Source organism: Lampetra fluviatilis, chromosome 3 (genome assembly GCF_964198595.1).
Source record: "Lampetra fluviatilis chromosome 3, kcLamFluv1.1, whole genome shotgun sequence".
In the NCBI taxonomy this organism is placed as follows: domain Eukaryota; kingdom Metazoa; phylum Chordata; class Hyperoartia; order Petromyzontiformes; family Petromyzontidae; genus Lampetra; species Lampetra fluviatilis.
The window spans coordinates 27117714-27139340 of NC_136277.1; the positions used below are offsets into that span (position 1 = coordinate 27117714).

Genomic DNA, 21627 nt, shown 5'->3' on the forward strand with positions numbered 1-21627 from the left:
AGAGGAAGAAGAAGAATACATGGAAACGAGAAGACGCACAAGTTAAATAAGTAATTTTTGAGATTGGGGGAGGACACGTCACGAGAAGAGATTATGGCTGGTGGTCGAAACTAATGATGGAGAGGCGCCAAAGGAGACAAACCTGCCCGAGAGCACGTGAAAAGGTCGCGCTCACTACACACAAAGTGCCTGCCACAAAGCGCTTGCCACAAATGAACCACAATACCTCGCTGATCTCGTCAATGAGCATAAACCGTGACGCGAACTCCGGTCATCCTCGCAGCGGATTATTTTGGCTCGCCATCGAAACAAAGACGGCCACCGCGTAGCGCGCTTTCAGATGCGCGTCTGCGGCCGTCTGGAACGCTCTTCCTTTCCGATATTAGGAAGCCACTGGAGCTACGCACTTTTAAATCTACATTGAAAACTCATTTCTTTATAACTGTTTTTTGCGTTTAGTTTGTTATCCTTCCCCCGTATGTCCGTATAGCACGGTTGATTATGTAAGGTGCGAAAGAAGTTCAACATACATTCATATATATGTCCACCATGGAAATATAATTAAGTATGAAATCAACTCAGGTGCAGATGCTTACTGGATTGTTGCATCGTGAAACCACGAGAGATAATGATGGCTTGGGGAGACTTTCATCCAGCAGTGTATTGACTATGTCTGATGACAAGGATTATAGCAAGACAGGTGAGGAATTAGCCATAAAATGATGACAGGGAAGTTCTGGGTACTTGGGTTTGACTGCAAAGTATGGGGGAAAAACTGCAGTGTGGCAATTAAAATTTAAATCCATTCTGATGACATTCCAACGATGCACAGATCGAAGGGAGAAATATTTTCTGCAGTAGGCCGTGTACGGGATTGGGTAATGAAGAGGTCAGAGAGGTAGGAAGAGGAGAAGCCTAGGGGGATCTTTAAAAAAACAACAGCCATCGTGTAGACTGTAGAGCATCTATGGGTAGCTTGGAAAGCAGCAGTTGAGGGTTCTGAGAATTGAGATGACGTGGTCTTCAGTGCGAGCTGTGAATGATGAAAAGGAAGGAACGGCAGCCGTAGAGCCAGATGGTTATGAATGAATGAATGAGGGCTGCTGTAGCCAGAGGATCCAGAGAATTAATAAATGTAGAATGTGTTCCTTAGATGAAGGTAAGGAGGTCTTACAGAGTTTAGAAAACACGAAGGTCTCCCTGGGGTTGAGGATAGCGGGTTCAAAGACTAAAGGAGATCAAAAGTTAGGTGCCGTCAGCATGAAGATGCTGATCAATTTTGGAGCCAAACATACTTTTGCAAGAGAGGAGAGAGATAAAGGACAGATATCCAGCCTTGAGGGATATCGAGCCAAGAGAGTCAGTGGACGATTGACCTTGCCGAGAAACACGAGCAAATAGGTGAGTGGAACCAGGATGAGGGTGTGCTAAGAGACTCGGATTCGGCGTTGGACAATACGGAGGATAACTGTTGATCGATGGTGTCAAAGGTAAAAACCGACGATAAGTAGAATAAGTGGAGATATGGAATCATGGTGAGAAAATGAGGAGAGGTCATTGGCCGCTCGCAGCAGGGCAGTAAATACTTTGTGTACCTGGCGTGCGATGGCTGCATAGACTAAGTGGACAGTATGTTGGTCATTGTGCCAATTTGCATGGATGTCATTATTGTTGTTGTTTATTGCCAGTGCTTTATAATGACTATGAAAAAATGACAAATTATTCACTCTGGCATAATTGATCTCCTAGCAAATTCATAATATGTAGTCCTTTGATCAGCCACTGCTGGTTGGAAGGCTTCTTCTATGCCATGACAATCGAGGCGGAATTGGTTGACGCTGCTTCGCCTTGCTGATAAGTGCTTGTTGGTGAAGGCTGAGAGAGGGTACGGGACCAGTTCGGATATAATTCGCCGTTGATGTTAGCCGTAGCCGGGAATTTGTATGGGGAAGTAGCGAACGCTACTTCCCCATATAAATGCTCCCTCTGTAAAGAAAACATAATAATCTTGTGCAATAACCTTTCCTAGGCATCCCTTGCAAATGACAATTAACATCAACGGGCTCGCGTACTTAGTTAATTACGTATTTGTACGTCAAAACTGGAAACCGTGAACTTGGATTGTGATGGGCAAAAAGGTCTTCTAAAAAGCAGTATACTGATACGCCTGACAAAAGCTACGATGCATCTTAACGGGCTCTCGCCTGCTGTAAAAAAGACCCGATGCTGTCACTCATTCTTTGGTTCTTTTCGGTTAAGTCACGTCTAAAAATAAAAATAAAATAATAAATTAAAATAACATATTACGACGTTTCGATTGCAACACAAGCAATCAGCATCAGGTATAAAAGAAATAGCAACAAAAATCTAACTAGAAAACTATAGACAGACATACAAGCAGACAGACATCACAACGGCACACAGAGAGAGGACACACATCGGCACGAAACGTCGTAATATGTTATTTTAATTTATTATTTTATTTTTATTTTTAGACGTGACTTAACCGAAAAGAACCAAAGAATAATTCCTGCAGTCACGAAAGCTCCTAAATTAAGGCTGTCACTCATATTAGCTTCGTGAATGTTGAGACTGAAGGACTTATCAAAGACCCACACAAACATTAAGTTCTCCCGCACCAAGCTGATCATGAATCCCAGCGAACTGCTTGCTCCTCAAATGACACCGCATTATACTGTGATCTATTATATATATATTTTTTTGGTGTGCCCAAGAGCGCTTGAAAGAAACTTGAATTTTGAAACTTAGCAGATCAAGGTGGAGGGACGGACATAGAAGGAGGGGACGGGAGGTGTCGAGAGCTGGGGTGGATGTGAGGTTGAGTTCGAATCGCGAGAGGAAGAGAGAGAGAGAGGAGAGAGAGCGGTGTGGAGGGAGAGAACGAGCTCGTGCATAGTGGGAGAGAGAGAGAGAGGAGGAGAGTGGAGTGGGAGGGAGGGATTGTCAGACGCGAGTGCTACCCCTCTGCGTGAGCCGGGCACACCGCATGTGACGCACGGATTCGGGCCCCCGTGAAGCTGCCGAGCCGCAGTTCGCACGGCGCACACCGGGACCGATCTCCTGCGCGCCAACCCACTTCAGAGACGGCGGAGCGCGCATCCTCCTCCTACATTGTGTGTGTGGTGTACACGCACGTGCGTGCGTGTGTGTGTGCGCGCGCCGTGTGTCTACTATAGCGCGCGCACGTGTGTGTGTGTATATATAAACGGATACAGGAGGCACTTCGCGCGCTTTGCGTAATTCGGTTAAAGGTCTCGCGTAGCCTTTTGCAGAAAAAAAAGAGAACAAACGAGGCAAACGACGCACAAATTGACTGCGAACGCGCACGGCAAAAAAACTAATTCGGATTTACGCAACGTGCTACAGTCGAATACAACGATTGTACTCTACTCTCAATAATCACCCGACGACTCAACGGTTACCGTTATAGCAGATGTACAATAGAGCGAGAGCAGAGAGAGAGAAAAAAAGTATCAGGCAATAAAATAAGTAACCGGTTAAATAAACCCCCCGCATCGACAGCGGAGCGTGGAAGTTGAACGCGCGCGTCGGGAAGAAACGGGGGGGGGGGGGTCTGTGCTTTGCATTCGTCCGCTACGCTCTCGGGGGATCGAATGCACGAGCGCCTCTGTGCGTCGTTGCATTCATAGACAGCGGCGACGGCGAGGAGAGCACACGACGCTCGAAACACACAACGGACACACAGACGCACACAGACACACACACGCACGCGCGCGCTCGCTATCTACACACGCGCAACGCACGCGCGCGCGCGCCGCCTTCACGATCGGCGTGCTCCCAGCCACGTCTCGCCCCGGCGAGCGCAAAAAAGGAACTTCCATCTTTATCGTTTGAGAAAACAACAACAACAACACCACCGGCGGTGTTGAAAGCAAACAAGCAACTGCTTTACCGCAACCACCTCGATCAGAAGCAGCAGTATCAACACCACCAGCAGCAGCATCATCATCTACCATCATCATGATGGAGAGCGCGCATCAATCGCTGCTGCTGTCCACGGCCAACGCCAACCACACCACGGCGCCGCAGGCTCCAGCGCCGCCCCCGCTGCCCTCTCTGCCACCGCAGATGCCCGCGCACCACCCTCCCGTCGCAGCCGCGGCTGCCCCGGCGATCGAGAGCGGCGATCGACCTCCTCTGCCCTCGCAGCCAGCGCGCCGACCCAGGTGCCCAAGCAGCAGTCGAGGTACAAGCCCAGGGATGGTGGGGGCAGGGGGAGGCTGCCCGGCCAGGGCAAGCTGGTTTCCTGCCTTGGCTGGGATGGTATTCATGTTGGGGTTCGATTTGGGGATGTCGCCGTGGGTTGAAGGTTGAGGAAGAGGAGGGGGCCATGGGGTTGGTGGGGCAGCCCGCCCGCGCGCCGGTCGGTCGGCACTCCCAGGTGTGCAGGTAGCAGTGGAGATGGATCCCGGGACGTTGTGGTGGTGGTGGAGGACTGTGGGGGAGGCTGGCAGGGTATGAATGTTGGAGTTCGGTTAAGGGACGGGGTGGGGGTTGGAGGTGCAGGAAGGACGGCATGAGGTTGGTCGTACAATAGGGTAGTTAAGGTCAGCAGAACGATGGTTGGTTAGGTCGTATGGCATGTAGAAGTAGAGGAGATGGAATGATTCCCTTCATGTTTGCGGACGGCCTCGTGTGGAGTTGCGTGTGTGTGTGAATGGCTGGAGTTGTTGTTGAGCCCATATTAATTATGACGGCTCACATTTTTGTATTTTTTTTAAATTATGTAACGGCGATGCCCAACGTAGCGAAAACCTCTCTAAACTCTGTGCATCTGTGTATTTGAGACGTAGCTCGGCTAAATACGTAAAATCAAGAATGTGTGCCTGTTGTAATTAAACTGTTACGTTTTAAAGAAAAGCAGCTCAGACGAGCTTGGCAATTTGCTCATACAGTGAGGATATGTTTAGACAAGTGCCTTATACAGTATAATTTGTGTCCGCATTAATATGTATTCGTGCTTTAATATTTCAAAATATGTGTTTATATGCATTTAGCATAAGTGTGTATTTAATGGCCGCAGACTTAAATCTACACACGTGTCCCGTGTACACAAGCTAACACGCACGTGTAAGAGTGTATGCCCGTGCACACAAGCTAACACGCACGTGTAAGAGTGTATGCCCGTGTACACAAGCTAACACGCACGTGTAAGAGTGTATGCCCGTGTACACAAGCTAACACGCACGTGTAAGAGTGTATGCCCGTGTACACAAGCTAACACGCACGTGTAAGAGTGTATGCCCGTGTACACAAGCTAACACGCACGTGTAAGAGTGTATGCCCGTGTACACAAGCTAACACGCACGTGTAAGAGTGTATGCCCGTGTACACAAGCTAACACGCACGTGTAAGAGTGTATGCCCGTGTACACAAGCTAACACGCACGTGTTAGAGTGTATGCCCGTGTACACAAGCTAACACGCACGTGTAAGAGTGTATGCCCGTGTACACAAGCTAACACGCACGTGTAAGAGTGTATGCCCGTGTACATGACAATTCTTACATTTCCCTTTGCTATTTGCTTCCAGATCTACCTCGGTTTAAACGAGTCATCTCAATGTTTCTGTCGGCTACTTATAGTGAGAAAATAGACTTGACAGAGCATTGTGTGTGTGTGTCTATGAATGTGTGCCACTGTGCATTACCATCACCATAGGATACAGTGCACAGCTTCAATCAGTCGGGGTGGACACGCCAGGATGTATAAGGTCCATCATTAGGGTCGTCTCATCTCAGCTGTGTCTCTGCAAACCACATTTGTGTTGTGCACAATGTAATGTGACTGTACTATCCACTGTTGGATGAAGACATCTCCAATCCCTCTCGGTCGTGAGTGTTGCTGGACCGCACTTCACCACGCTGGTCAGTGTGATTTCAAAACAACAGACGGAAATATGTAAAAAAAAGAATACAGCCTCTGTGCATATGCAACCAAAAAAAGCCAGAATTTCCTAAAGAAGTGCACTGTGATTCTCTTAGCTTAGATCACCATTGAAATACACTTGAGCAAAAGTGATCGGGTGACAACGGCAGTGATGCAGTGATGGATAAATTTGGACCGGTTTCATCTTCATTTGGGACTCATTATCACAGCAGAGTCAACCAAAACTCACGGCTGCACAGCCTGCCTCTGGGAGCTATGAATTGTATATGGAGTCTTCAACATCCACACTACGGGACCGATTAGCTTGGATAATGCCAAGAATAATCACATCTGTAATTGAAGATAAAACGGCGTTCATAGTGCAGGCTGAAAATTTACAAGTTTCAAACACCGCACAGAAATGTGTAAATGGGCACATTTTGACGATGATCTAAGGCAACAGAGCCACATTGCACTTCTTCAAGAAATGTTGATTGTTTTTGCAACAAAAATTGCACAGAAGCTGTACACTTTTTTTTTGCTTCCTTGAACCCGATGATTTTCCAGCCTGCACTATTCTGTAATGCTGGGTTTTTCTCGTCGTGAACAGATTTGATTGTCAGTGTGGGTTGGTGAAAAGTCGGGGGGGGGGGGGGGAGGAGAGGGGGGGTGTAACGAGGGAGGGAGAGAGGGGGGGGGGGCTTTTGGGCTATAGAGGACAGGTTGAGATATCACTCCGTCACTGATGTTTAGCCACCCGTCGGGAATCGAACTCAGGCTCAGGGTGTGCGCGTGCACATCGAGCAGGCCACGCACATCAAAGACTCAACGTTGGCTGTAAAGCATACGATCGGCAATAACCCCCCGAAGAGCATCGCAAGAGAAGCAGCAGCAGCAAGGAAAAGAGCAATGCTTTTGCAAGCTGCACCCCACAGGCCAACGGTGACTGCAAATCCCAGCCTTTCCAAAATAACTCAACTGTATACGTTACATAACATTACTGTCCTGTTTGGGGAATAGCGCTTTGGTCTACACGCATGGAAACTGAACTTCCTGCAGTCTCTGTTAAGGCAGACACACCCCGACTTGATGCCTGCATAATCCCCCCCCCTTGCCTCTGTGTGTGTGTGTGTTTTTTTATGGGGAGCGTTGGTGTAGCGGTTAGCGCGCTGCGCTACAAACCGGTGACCCGAGTTCGATTTCCGCTCACAGCCGACACCAGTGACAATTATCCGAACCGGTCCTGGGCCTCCCTTAGGTCGACTCAGCCTAAAATGAGTAGCTAGTGGGATATGTAAAAACGTTGCCACTAGGGAGACAAAGGCGGTCGGCAGTAGTGCTGGCCACCCACCCCCTCGAGTACCGTGCCGGCCTTCATAGGTGCTCGCTAACAGCACTTGCCCCAACGGTCTGTTAAGGCTGTGTGTGTGTATGTGTTAAAGCGCTCTCTGCAAACACATATCCATCCAGTATTAACCAAAGTGCTGCTTTGAACACAAGCAGAGAAACTGAATGACAACCATACACATGCGATCATTGACGATAGTTCGGGGTTCTTGTTGGGGGACTCAGAGCATCTCATGGATAGGGATGTATGCACCCCCACCGACCAGAAGAAAGACTCATCACTGCTCTACATGTCGTCTTAGATAGACTGTGCATGTACCTGGCTCTAAGGCTTTGATACTTCACACGGTGCATTCATAGAGGTTTCTTCACATTTTACGCACGAATCCTGAATACTTAAAAAAAACCCCATTCTGCGTTCCCCTCCCACCGTCAGCCAGCACGCGACCAAACCCTCCAAATCTCTTCTCGGAGGCAAGTACATGCAAGAATTCTCAGATAATGTGGAAATCCGCAGACTGAATATAGCGTATTCATTACAGTGCCGTCACCGTCATTATTATGTAAAGGAGAGGGCGATGCAAGTTGGAGCTGGTGTGAGTGTTATCATCCTGCGCGTGAGGAGAGCGCCCCGTAGCGAGGTGCCTCTGGTTTGCCAGACGAAGACCGATACAAAGGTTTGGTTTGGGGAGGGGGGGGGGCAGTATTGGAGGGAGGGGGGTGGTAGCGCTATAAAAATAATAATACAGAAATTTAACCGGTCATATAAGCAACATGCAGTTTAATAATAATAATTTCCATAAACATATGCGTGACTGCCTACGGGTGCTGTAATCACTGCTCAGCACGGAATTTGGTGCCACAGTTCGAATGGGCCGAGCCAAACGGCCCCTGCGCTAAAGAAATAATTATCAGGTCGGTGCTAAGGCTTGCTTTAAAAAAGAAAAAAAAATCTTATTTAATTTATGAAATACCGAGCGAGCGAGCGAGAGCGTAGCGCCGCTCTCTCCGCGGCAATTGGCCGGGATGCGCTCTGGCCGGCTCGTGTGCCCAGAGCTGTTCTGCCTGCTTAAGTTTCAAATCACATTTCAGGGCCTGAGTTGACAGTTACATATAGGAGTAGAGGCTGAGAAGGCTGTCCTTCCTTTGTAAATAATAGCACCGGTTTATAAAACGAGAGAGGGAGAAAAAGGGAAAATAAGTATATATTTCCGGCAATATACGGTCCTTCTGCGGAGACGAGAAACAGGCGGGGATGCCACCTTATTCGAGATGTTTCTGTGCACATATGAAACCAGCTGTCGAGGGGCAGATATAATTTGACCGCTGCTGCATTTTCACGTTTTTAGCCGTTCTTGTGCTGGCTCTGTCTCTTCCGATGTCAATGTGCCCAGATGGTAGCGCAACATGGGCAGAACATGACCTACTGATCTATAAGCAGTCCATCATTCCTGTTTTGCCTGAGCCATGATGGACCCAGAGCCCACTTTGTAGAGGCTTGCCATTCACCCATGACGTCCTTTGCTGTGACATGCGGTTATTATTGGTACGTTTCCAAATCTGAGATCATCGTCCCTGAAGACATGCTTGCAAAAGCTGAAACTCGTGGTTGCAGAGTAAAAAAAATCTAAAAATCACGAGACCGTTGATACTAATGTTTGTACGTTTACATAGACTCAAAAAAATTGCATTATTGCCATGTGTAGACCAAACTAACGGTAAAAAAATACTGTAACACGGCTGATATTTTTTCTTCTTAAATTTGTATTATTTACTCAGTAAAAGTCTCGTGGAATATCATGATTTTTTTTTCGGTAGGATCCTGCTCAAGACGTTTCGCAATGCCCCTCTCGGGAATGTTTTTTTGCGCACGTGGGAGGGAACCAGAGTGCCTGGAGAAAACCACGATGTTTGACTCGGACGAGCGAGCCGAGTTGGAAAGCACACGCAATCTTTTCCCACGCACACGCACATTGATCGTGTTGCAAGGGATGGAGACGCCCGTCGAAGGGAGAAAATGAGCAGAGCCCCTCCTCGCTTTGCAGTACAACCTCGAGCGAAACTTTTTTTTTACGAGCCACGGCGAAACGGTGCGCATGTGTGCAATATTCCGGTTGTTGTTTTTCATGTTTGCATACACACACACACAGATAGAGTGTAATAATATCTTGAACAAGCTCACTGCGCGCCTGCAGACAAGCAATTATTGCAGGAGTGCAACAGCCAGTCTGGCACATTTGCCCAAAGTAGTGCTCATTCCTTTGACTCATTATCTAAGTAAATGCATTATTAAACACACAATTACACGGGCACAATTGATTCATTTACCATCTTGACCTGCTATCGCACTTTTTATAGAATTCTCTGCCGTTTTTTTATGCTGTGTCTTGCAAGCAGTGTAACTTTGCATCGTGGAACATGGCTTATTCAAATTCTTCAGTTGTCATTTTATAAACAACTTTGTCCCATTATTATGTAACGAGCAGGAACCCGCGGAATTGCCGCGAGGAATTTAGCAGTCTCCAATTTACGAAGGGGATCTGTTCCGAAGACATACACACATACACACACACACGCTGACTTTCACACGGACACACAAAGATCCCCCGTATAGCCTTAACAGACTGTTGGGGCAAGTGCTGTTAGCGAGCACCTATGAAGGCCGGTACAGCACACAAGTAGGTGGGTGGCCAGCACCACGCCCGACCGCCTTTGTCTCCCCAGTGACGATGCTTACAGACCGCACCAGGTACTCATTTTAAGGCTCAATAGAGCTAGAGGAGGCCCGGCACCGGTTCAGAAAATTGTCACTGGTGTTGGCCGTGAGCGGGAATCGAACTCCGACTGCCAGGTTCGTAGCGCAGCGTAGCGCTAACCGCTACACCACCACTCCTCACACACGCAAAACATACACGCGCGTGCGTACACACACAATCTCTCAACACACACACACACACAATTTCAACACGCACACTCTCTCAACACACACTCTCAACACACACACTCAACACACACACACTCAACACACACACACTCAACACACACTCTCTCAACGCACACACAATCTCTCAACACACACACTCAACACACATAATCTCAACACACACACTCAACACACACACAATCTCAACACACACACAATCTCAACACACACTCTCAACACGCACACACAATCTCAACACACACTCAACACACACACAGTCTCAACACACACACACTGAACACACAATCTCAACACACACACACTCAACACACACACTCAACACACACACACTCTCAACACACACACAGTCTCAACACACACACATTCAACACACACACACAATCTCAACACACACACACTCAACACACACACACTCTCAACACACTCTCAACACACACAATCTCAACACACACACACTCAACACACACACAATCTCAACACACACACACACTCAACACACACACACTCTCAACACACTCTCAACACACACATAATCTCAACACACACACACTCAACACACACAATCTCAACACACACACACACTCAACACACACACACTCTCAACACACTCTCAACACACACACAATCTCAACACACACACACTCAACACACACACACAATCTCAACACACACACACACTCAACACACACACACTCTCAACACACTCTCAACACACACACAATCTCAGCACACACACACTCAACACACACACAATCTCAACACACACACACTCTCAACACACACACACACTCTCAACACACACACAATCTCAGCACACACACACTCAACACACACACAATCTCAACACACACACACTCTCAACACACACACACACTCTCAACACACACACAATCTCAACACACACACAGTCTCAACACACACACACTCAACACTCACACACAATCTCAACACACACACACTCTCAACATACACACACTCAACACACACACTCTCAACACACACACACACACACTCTCAACACACACACACTCTCAACAAACACAATCTCAACACACACACACACTCTCAACACACACACACTCTCAACACACACACACTCAACACACACACACTCAACACACACTCTCTCAACGCACACACAATCTCTCAACACACACACTCAACACACATAATCTCAACACACACACTCAACACACACACAATCTCAACACACACACAATCTCAACACACACTCTCAACACGCACACACAATCTCAACACACACTCAACACACACACAGTCTCAACACACACACACTGAACACACAATCTCAACACACACACACTCAACACACACACTCAACACACACACACTCTCAACACACACACAGTCTCAACACACACACATTCAACACACACACACAATCTCAACACACACACACTCAACACACACACACTCTCAACACACTCTCAACACACACAATCTCAACACACACACACTCAACACACACACAATCTCAACACACACACACACTCAATACACACACACTCTCAACACACTCTCAACACACACATAATCTCAACACACACACACTCAACACACACAATCTCAACACACACACACACTCAACACACACACACTCTCAACACACTCTCAACACACACACAATCTCAACACACACACACTCAACACACACACACAATCTCAACACACACACACACTCAACACACACACACTCTCAACACACTCTCAACACACACACAATCTCAGCACACACACACTCAACACACACACAATCTCAACACACACACACTCTCAACACACACACACACTCTCAACACACACACAATCTCAACACACACACAGTCTCAACAAACACAATCTCAACACACACACACTCTCAACACACACACACACACTCAACACACACACAATCTCAACACACACACACTCTCAACACACACACACACTCTCAACACACACACAATCTCAACACACACACAGTCTCAACACACACACACTCAACACTCACACACAATCTCAACACACACACACTCTCAACATACACACACTCAACACACACACTCTCAACACACACACACACTCTCAACACACACACACTCTCAACAAACACAATCTCAACACACACACACACTCTCAACACACACACACTCTCAACACACACACACTCAACACACACACACTTTCAACACACACACACACTCAACACACACACACTCTCAACACACACACACACTCTCAACACACACACAATCTCAACACACACACAGTCTCAACACACACACACACTCAACACACACACACAATCTCAACACACACACACTCTCAACACACACACTCAACACACACACACAATCTCAACACACACACACACTATCAACACACAATCTCAACACACACACACTCTCAACACACACACAATCTCAACACACACACTCAACACACACACACACTCTCAACACACACACTCTCTCAACACACACTCTCAACACACACACTCAACACACACAATCTCAACACACACACACTCTCAACACACACACACACACTCTCAACACACACACAATCTCAACACACACACACAGTCTCAACACACACACACTCAACACACACACTCTCAACACACACACACAATCTCAACACACACACACACTCAACACACACACAATCTCAACACACACACACTCTCAACACACACACACACTCTCAACACACACACAATCTCAACACACACACAGTCTCAACAAACACAATCTCAACACACACACACTCTCAACACACACACACACACTCAACACACACACAATCTCAACACACACACACTCTCAACACACACACACACTCTCAACACACACACAATCTCAACACACACACAGTCTCAACACACACACACTCAACACTCACACACAATCTCAACACACACACACTCTCAACATACACACACTCAACACACACACTCTCAACACACACACACACTCTCAACACACACACACTCTCAACAAACACAATCTCAACACACACACACACTCTCAACACACACACACTCTCAACACACACACACTCAACACACACACACTTTCAACACACACACACACTCAACACACACACACTCTCAACACACACACACACTCTCAACACACACACAATCTCAACACACACACAGTCTCAACACACACACACACTCAACACACACACACAATCTCAACACACACACACTCTCAACACACACACTCAACACACACACACAATCTCAACACACACACACACTATCAACACACAATCTCAACACACACACACTCTCAACACACACACAATCTCAACACACACACTCAACACACACACACACTCTCAACACACACACTCTCTCAACACACACTCTCAACACACACACTCAACACACACAATCTCAACACACACACACTCTCAACACACACACACACACTCTCAACACACACACAATCTCAACACACACACACAGTCTCAACACACACACACTCAACACACACACTCTCAACACACACACACAATCTCAACACACACACACACTCAACACACACACACTCAACACACACACACTCAACACACACACAATCTCAACACACACACTCTCAACACACTCTCAACACACACACACTCAACACACACACACTCAACACACACACAATCTCAACACACACACACTCTCAACACACACTCTCTCAACACACACACACTCAACACACACACTCTCAACACACACACTCTCAACACACACTCAACACACACACACTCTCAACACACACACACTCTCAACACACACACACACTCAACACACACACTCAACACACACACACACTCTCAACACACACAATCTCAACACACACACTCAACACACACACACTCTCAACACACACAATCTCAACACACACACACACTCAGCACACACAATCTCAACACACACACGCTCTCAACACAAGCACACTCTCAACACACACACACTCAACACACACACACTCAACACACACATACTCAACACACACATACTCAACACACACACACTCTCAACACACACACTCTCAACACACACACACTCAACACACACACACTCTCAACACACACAATCTCAACACACACACTCTCAACACACACACATACTCAACACACACACACAATCTCAACACACACACGCCCTCCCAGCGGTGATGTGAGGACTCTTTTACAGCTGGCGGAGGATCTCTCGCTCCGCCGAAGCAAATAGTTGGGGTGCTTCGTTGACAGCCAGTGCGAGGAGGCGTTTGCAAAGAGGCATTTTGTTTGCACGGAATTGGTTACCTCCGTGTGCTCGCAACGAGCGTCGCCGACTTACGATCAATTGGCCCAATGAACGAGCCTCTGAAAGAGGCCCCGTTCGTAAGTCGGGGCGGTGAGTTGCAAATAACGTTGCATTTTGCAGTGCAGGACGATGAATGATTGCACGGATAGGGCCACTCGCCTCTATTTTCTGTTAACATCGGAAGTTGTTTTCGTGCCATCGCGTTGACGGGACGTGTGTGGATGGAGCAAGCGGCCAGCCAGCACGTGCGCGCATAAATTATGTTAGCGATGGCGGCTGAGCAGCCAATCAGAGGGGGGTACAATGTTAGGGGTGGGGGGGAAAGTCTGCAAAGCGTATTCTGTGTGTGTGTAGGAAGATCAGATTGAGTTGCAACAAAGTTCATAAATATGTCAAATGTAACCTTCCAACCATTTGACTGCGAGCATTATATTAATTTGTAAAGGTACCTCATTTGAAATGTATATATATTTTTGAATTTATATTATTGCTTAAATTATTTACTTTTGTCCCGCAATAAAGCTGATCCAGATTAAACTAAAATCTGGGGATGTTTAAAGAGTAAAACAATGAGCGTGAACAATCTATATACCTCAATTGGCAGGGCTCACAATGCATCAGAGGTGTGGACTCGAGTCATGTGACTTGGACTCGAGTCAGACTCGAGTCATGAATTTGATGACTTGCGACTCGACTTGGACTTGCATAACAATGACTTTGTCCCACCTATGAGATGTGGACTCGAGTCATGTGACTTGGACTCGAGTCAGACTCGAGTCATGAATTTGATGACTTGCGACTCGACTTGGACTTGCATAACAATGACTTTGTCCCACCTCTGCAATGCATGCATGGCATCGTGTATATAGGTACAGGTGTATACTCTTAGTTCTTTCGGTAAAGTCACGTAGGTAAAAAATGAAATGAAAATTAATAAAAATAAAAATATTTTTATTATTATTTTATTATTATTTTATTTTTTATTCATTTTAATTTCGTTTTTCACCTACGTGACTTTACCGAAAGAACTAAGAGTATGAATCCTTGCAGTCACGAAAGCTTCAAATCTAGAATTAGGTACTGGTGTGTTTAAGTTCATACGAATTGGTAATGGGAATCATTCCGACAGAGTTGGTCACTCGCGGTGAGCAGGTGACCGACCCCCAAGCTCTGCGGTTCTCTATATGAAGGTGTTATCGGCCAATCAATGAGTGTTTACATGTGGGAGGAAAGTAAAGCACCACGCAACACTCTATCCAGTGCCGGATTAAGTTAGTGCGGGGCCTGTAGCAAATGTTATAAAGTGGCCCTAAATAATACATTAAAAAACGTAAGTGTTCAAACACATTTTTAACTTGCATAGTAAATTTATTGTATTTTTTCATTTTCCATACAGCCAAATAATACGACAAATCGCTAACCTTAAACACCCAGTCGTTCATAAAAATTGAAGATAGTATAGTACTATAGTGATAGAGCAAGTGCAGAATCACTGAACCGAAATTGATAGCTTGAAAGCATTTAGCGCGGGGCACTTGAAATAACTGGGCCCGTAGCATATGTAGCTACTTTTGCTGCGAGCATAATCCGGCACTGACTCTATCCCATGCAAACATAGGGAGGAACAGATTCAACTTCGTCCACGCTTTACTGGAGCACATTCTCGAGGAGGGAAAGTGGGCCCAACGTTTGTGTGAACCACCAAACCCCTCTGCCTTCACGGTGCTGCAAAAACGATCGGCTCATAATGTCACCATTTACGCGAACGGGATGAACAGAACTGCGCAACAACTCCAAAAACTGAAGAAGAAAAAAATTCCCGAAACACTACAAACGAGATGGTAAAAAGGATAATGCAAATATCAATTCCTGATTTAAATAGTGGCCTAGAATCCTTTTTTTTTTATCAAATAACCCATGGGGGGTATGGCTGGTGAGTTAAGCCGTTGTACACTGTTCTAAATCATGGGTATAGAGAACTGCAATCTCCCTCTCTCTTCGCTGGTACTGAAGTAACTTGTGCGTCCCCCCCGACCAAGTTACAAAATTGCCTTTCAAACTTCCATATTTGCAATATAAAAATATCAGAAAGCCATCAAACGTGTTTCAAATAGGCCCTATTGTTGACTGTTAAGGATTTTGAAAGACCCATTTCGTGAGACAGCGCTAGGTGAGTGGCGTTGTCCGAGTGGCTTGCTGCCTCGCGGTTTGAACACAATTCCTCAAAAACCCTTGCACAGCAGGGCGGATCAAATATTCACTGCATCATTAAGGAAGTAGGAGAAAGTTGCTTGACAGTTCCTGCACATTTTGCAGATGTGTTGCACGTTTCCCTGACCCATTATAGAGTGCCTGATTTGCAAGTAAAATTATCCAGTGTTTTATCATGGTCATACATATATGTGTGTGCGTACGCTCATATGAACACTTTATTCAAACAAATTTAATGATTTATGATGGTCAACCAGAAATAAGCGTACAATGAACGGTCACCATCAAGTTTTCACCGGCATATTTTACTTGAGGCACCTACGGTCGTAAATTGTTACGTGTCGTTTCATGTCTCCAGTGCAGCCAATTAAGTTAAAGTATTTAACTTAATACTAATTTTGGTTATTTATGCGGGCACATCCCTGTAATACCAGCAGCTTAGCAACAGGACATCGCGCTATTGAGAACCTCACCTGCAGAGATATGAATTCCCCGAAGTAAGCATTTAGGTAAACGGGTTTCTGACCTCGTTCTCCGACGTGTATTCGAGTTGCATCACGTGTTGTTCGGTGACGATGTCCGACGGTTTCACTATGCCTGCCGGGTGCTTCTTCGGGAACTGAGCTAACTTTCTCTGAAGAAGGTCCCAGCACGTGGAGCAAAACGTCGGACATTGTGCTGAGCAACACGTGGCACAATCTGGCTCTCAAACGGAGAAATCCCAATCTAACCGTATACACAATAATATTCATTAAGGGAATTGACTGAACCTCCCAGGTGCAAGTCACGTCTTAGGTTGGCTTTTGGGACTCAGTGAGACTTTACTGAGTAAATATATACATCAATGGGGCTTTTAAAATATGAGTTATGGACGCTTATTTAAATATGCTCCGTGATCTGTGGCATGCATAGTGTAATATATATGCGAAACATAAATTTGACATTCAATATTTTCTAAAATAAATTAAAACTTGTGCAGTACCGCTAGACATTTTATATAGCATGCGCAGATGTTAATTACGACATACATATCCACCGTAGTATTACCATAATGACTGCGTACTATAAAATTATGCGTGCATAATTGCACAATGTAACAATTTGCATGGACCACTTAGAAAGAAAAATACAAGTTCGTGATTTATTGCTCAAATGACCAGCAAGGCAGTGCTCGCCTCCTGTTTACAGCCCTGAGCTAGTGATAGTAAATCAAATACCTTTGGCGGGGGTGGGGTCTATTTATTGGACAACCGCTGCTAACATCACCATGAGGTGATACTCATTTTATGAACCCCCACTCACCCCGGAATGATGATGGGCTTAGTCAACAACCCAACCAGGATTTGAACTCGAAACCCTCCGTTTGCGAGCCACTCACTCACTCTTCCTGCTGAGCCACTTGGTTCGTTTCAGCATGTATGTATTTTTGTGGTCACACGTGCGCTGTGTCGAGAGCACGGCCGCTTTTTGAACGCCAAGTGTTGTTCCAGAAAAATCGCTGGCTACCGCTCGAAAAGATTTCTTTCATTCATAATGAACAATGGAAATCATCAAATCACATTGCACCCATTAAAGGCGCTATCGCTGTGCCCTTGGATTGGCGTGCTACTCTCATAGTGGCGATTTTTACTTCATACAAGATAACTCATTACTTTTTCGACAATCATCACTGTGTCAAAAAAAAAACCGCACACACAACTCACGCTCCTAGTTTTATTCGTTAGTGTTCTTTTGCCCTTGAAAGGGAACGATGTCATTGTGACTCTTCACCAACTTCGTATTGAAGCCCACGACAAATATCCCCTTACAGATTTGGATTCTTATCAGTTTGCGCAAATTTTTTTTGGTTTGTTTGTTCCCTCCACGAAGGTGATCGTTTTTTTTTATCCCTCCGGAGCTGCGCATTTGTTGAGAACGGTTCGGCCGGGGCGTCGTCATGCAAACGTGGGGGGGGAGCGTTCTTAGTGAGTGGACTCGAAGTGCACGTGGTTTAGACCGAGTGTTTCAGCTCATTCCCTAATGGCGTATTTGATTACAATCCCATCCATAGCAACGTGCCGCTGTGCGCCCGATGCAACGTTAACTTAACGGCAAAATTGCACTCCAGAGGGTCATTCTCAGCGCATATATGCAAACGGCGGTGCTTATGGTATCCTGCATGTGTCGCTTTGATAATGAGTGACAATTTAAATTCTGACGATTTTTTTAAATGTGTTTTTTTTTGTTGTGGCAAGCAGTCATTCATGTGCTTGCTATAGTTTTGGCTGAAAGCAATTCCCAGTAACTCATTACAAGGACATCTGGACCCAACAAGCATTTAATTACTGACGAAGTAATTGTATACATTGTGTGTATATAACACACACACGGCATTTATCATATATAGTGTCGCAAGTTCGTCAATCCATTCGTAATACATTGCACATAATTAAATAAAGATTGTATTGCTGTTATGAGTTTGGAAATATGCTAGTCTATAAAAATTATAATAATTTACAGACATTCGTAAATTCACTGCTGGATGGACTTTTCAGTTATGCGGGTTGTTTGACCATACTTCACCACGCTGGTCAGTGTGGACTGGTGACAGGGGGCTTAGGAACATTATAAAAATACACCTTTACACAGTATATATTATGACACATTTTGAATTGCGTAATACATTTGGTAGGCTTGTTTTGGCACTCGTACGCCTACACATTGGAAAATTACGTTAATACAAATGGGTGATGTCGAGGCCATAGATTAATAATCTAATCTTAATTGTGCCTCAGTTATGTAGTGTGAGATCTGGTCAAATAATATATTCACGTAAAAATCAATTGAACCCAAGCATTAAACACTCCCTTACACGAAATTAATCTAAATGTAAATTGTAGCCTTCGTTAATATCCCTGGGGACAATTTAGCTGTTGTAAAACGTTGACCTGTGATCATTTTGTTTACTGCTGTCATGATAAAAAATGTCCCTAAAATCATATTTGTATGCTAGTGTGTGTGCGTGGAGCCGTGGCGCAGTGGTTAGCGAACTGTGCTATTAACTTGGCTAGCCAAGTTCCAATTCAGAGCCGACGGCTTTACAAACCCACACTAACCAACGTGGCGTAGTATAATAAAACAACCCTCACAACCTACACTGTAGTGAAGCCTTCAGCTAACAGATTGACTAAGGGCTGTACAGAAATATAACATTTTATTATTGTACATGTGTGATAAAATCACATTATTTTAATTTGCCTCCACCAATCAATTCTTGCTTACAAATATCGCGGTTTTTTTTACAGTGTAGTTATGATCAAGGATTGTGACAAGCTCGTTATATAAAAATAAGTTCTACATTGTGTGGTGGCCGGGTGTCTCAGTGCTGAGCTTGGCACTGCTGAGGACCTGTGATCAAACCAGCCTCTCTCGGGTCGAGAATTAATGGTCTCAGTCCAATCACCAGGGACTGAAAAGCAAAATTGCGTTCAATTTGCTTCCCTACTGAACTTGGCTAAATTCCAGCTGTCATTTGGGTAATGTTTCTCTTCTCTGCAAGATGATGGATGGTGAAGTGATGCCCGCTACTGTGGACTGAGTCACTTGACGGGATTTTGACGAGGTAGACCAGTGTTATCCGCTTCCACGGGCTGTTCTCCAACATAAGGTTCAAAGTTAATGTATTAGGTATAGCCCTGTGAGCCATTCGGCTCTTGAATCGGGTGCAACCGCAACAAACTAAAAAACATGAACAAGAAAACATCTTAAAGTGCAAACAGAAAATCCAAAAAAAGACAGCAAAATATTGAAGAAAAATCACCGTACACCAACCCTGTGCAAATATCCCAGTGGGATGCAAGTCAAACAACAACAACCAAGACAACTTAGATTAAGGCCATCAGTCTAACTCTGTACTACAACAAACAAACATGGCCAAACCAAAAAACTTTTCGAAAATCACCAAAATAAAGCCATAAAAGCAATGAAACAGTGGTCATAGGAACTGTGACCGAATTTTCACAATAAACGACATAAACAACATGTACTACCAAACCCTGCAGCCATAGCTGGCTGCATGAGTCACTCCACAACAGCAGGAGCATCAGTCGGAGTATCAACATTTTTCAATGCACCTTTAAGATCAAGATTAAGAACACGAAGAAAGGGCTGCACTGCTCTGCGAGAGGTCCGGACGAATTCTTCGTCTCGTGTTGATGTGACACCGACAGCGCCGTTGAGATGACACTGGGTGCAAATGATAAAACAAATTCTACGAAAAAGATCTGTGATGCACAGCAGAAACATTTTCTATTCAACTTAATTTTACATTTCCAACATCCAATTTTACAAGTTGCCTATTATAGTGCAATGTACTATTGCTAACGGAGCTTTTTGGGAACTTAAAGAGCGCTCCTTTATTTAAATGTAATTTATATTCGCACATTAAATATTTGTACATATAATGTTTCAGCGTATAGTCAAGTAGAATGAAGCGAATTTTACATTCTGCACTGCTGTAAACAGAGCATTTAAACATGCACACAATATAAAAGCAGCAACAGCTTTAAAAAATAGATTTGCAGTATAAAATCTCCTTAATCCTACATTTCAATTTTTAGAAATGTCTTTGCATTTGTTGGCAATGTAAATTGTCATTTTAGGGAGCGGTTTTCTTTCTCATTTTAAACTTTATCCAACAGTAAAAAGGAAGTTGGTGAGACAGCGGAGTAATAATCTGATTAACACATAGGCTTTCGCGAAACATCAGATTATTATTTATTGTGAATAATAATACTTATAATGATTAATTATCTGATGTTCAGAACGTCAGAATGGCATTGAGGAAGGGGTGAGGCATAATATGTTAGGCTGCCTGAGAGCGTTGGTGAGTCAGCGACTCATTTGATCCAAGAATACCATACATTG

The 21627-nt window shown here is 45.1% G+C and overlaps 1 protein-coding gene across 2 annotated transcripts in view; it reads left to right on the forward strand.

The window, feature by feature from the left end:
• The first annotated feature begins 3987 nt into the window (after window positions 1–3987).
• The window catches only part of RORB (RAR related orphan receptor B), a 139261-nt gene continuing 121621 nt past the window's right edge, over window positions 3988–21627 (forward strand). Inside the window, exon 1 of one of the 2 annotated variants that reach the window (XM_078885959.1) lies at window positions 3988–4228. In XM_078885959.1, coding sequence (XP_078742085.1) covers window positions 4003–4228 — 226 coding nt within the window. In that variant the 5' untranslated portion in view covers window positions 3988–4002. The remainder of the gene's footprint in view (window positions 4229–21627) is intronic. The other variant, XM_078885960.1, reaches the window with a different exon arrangement.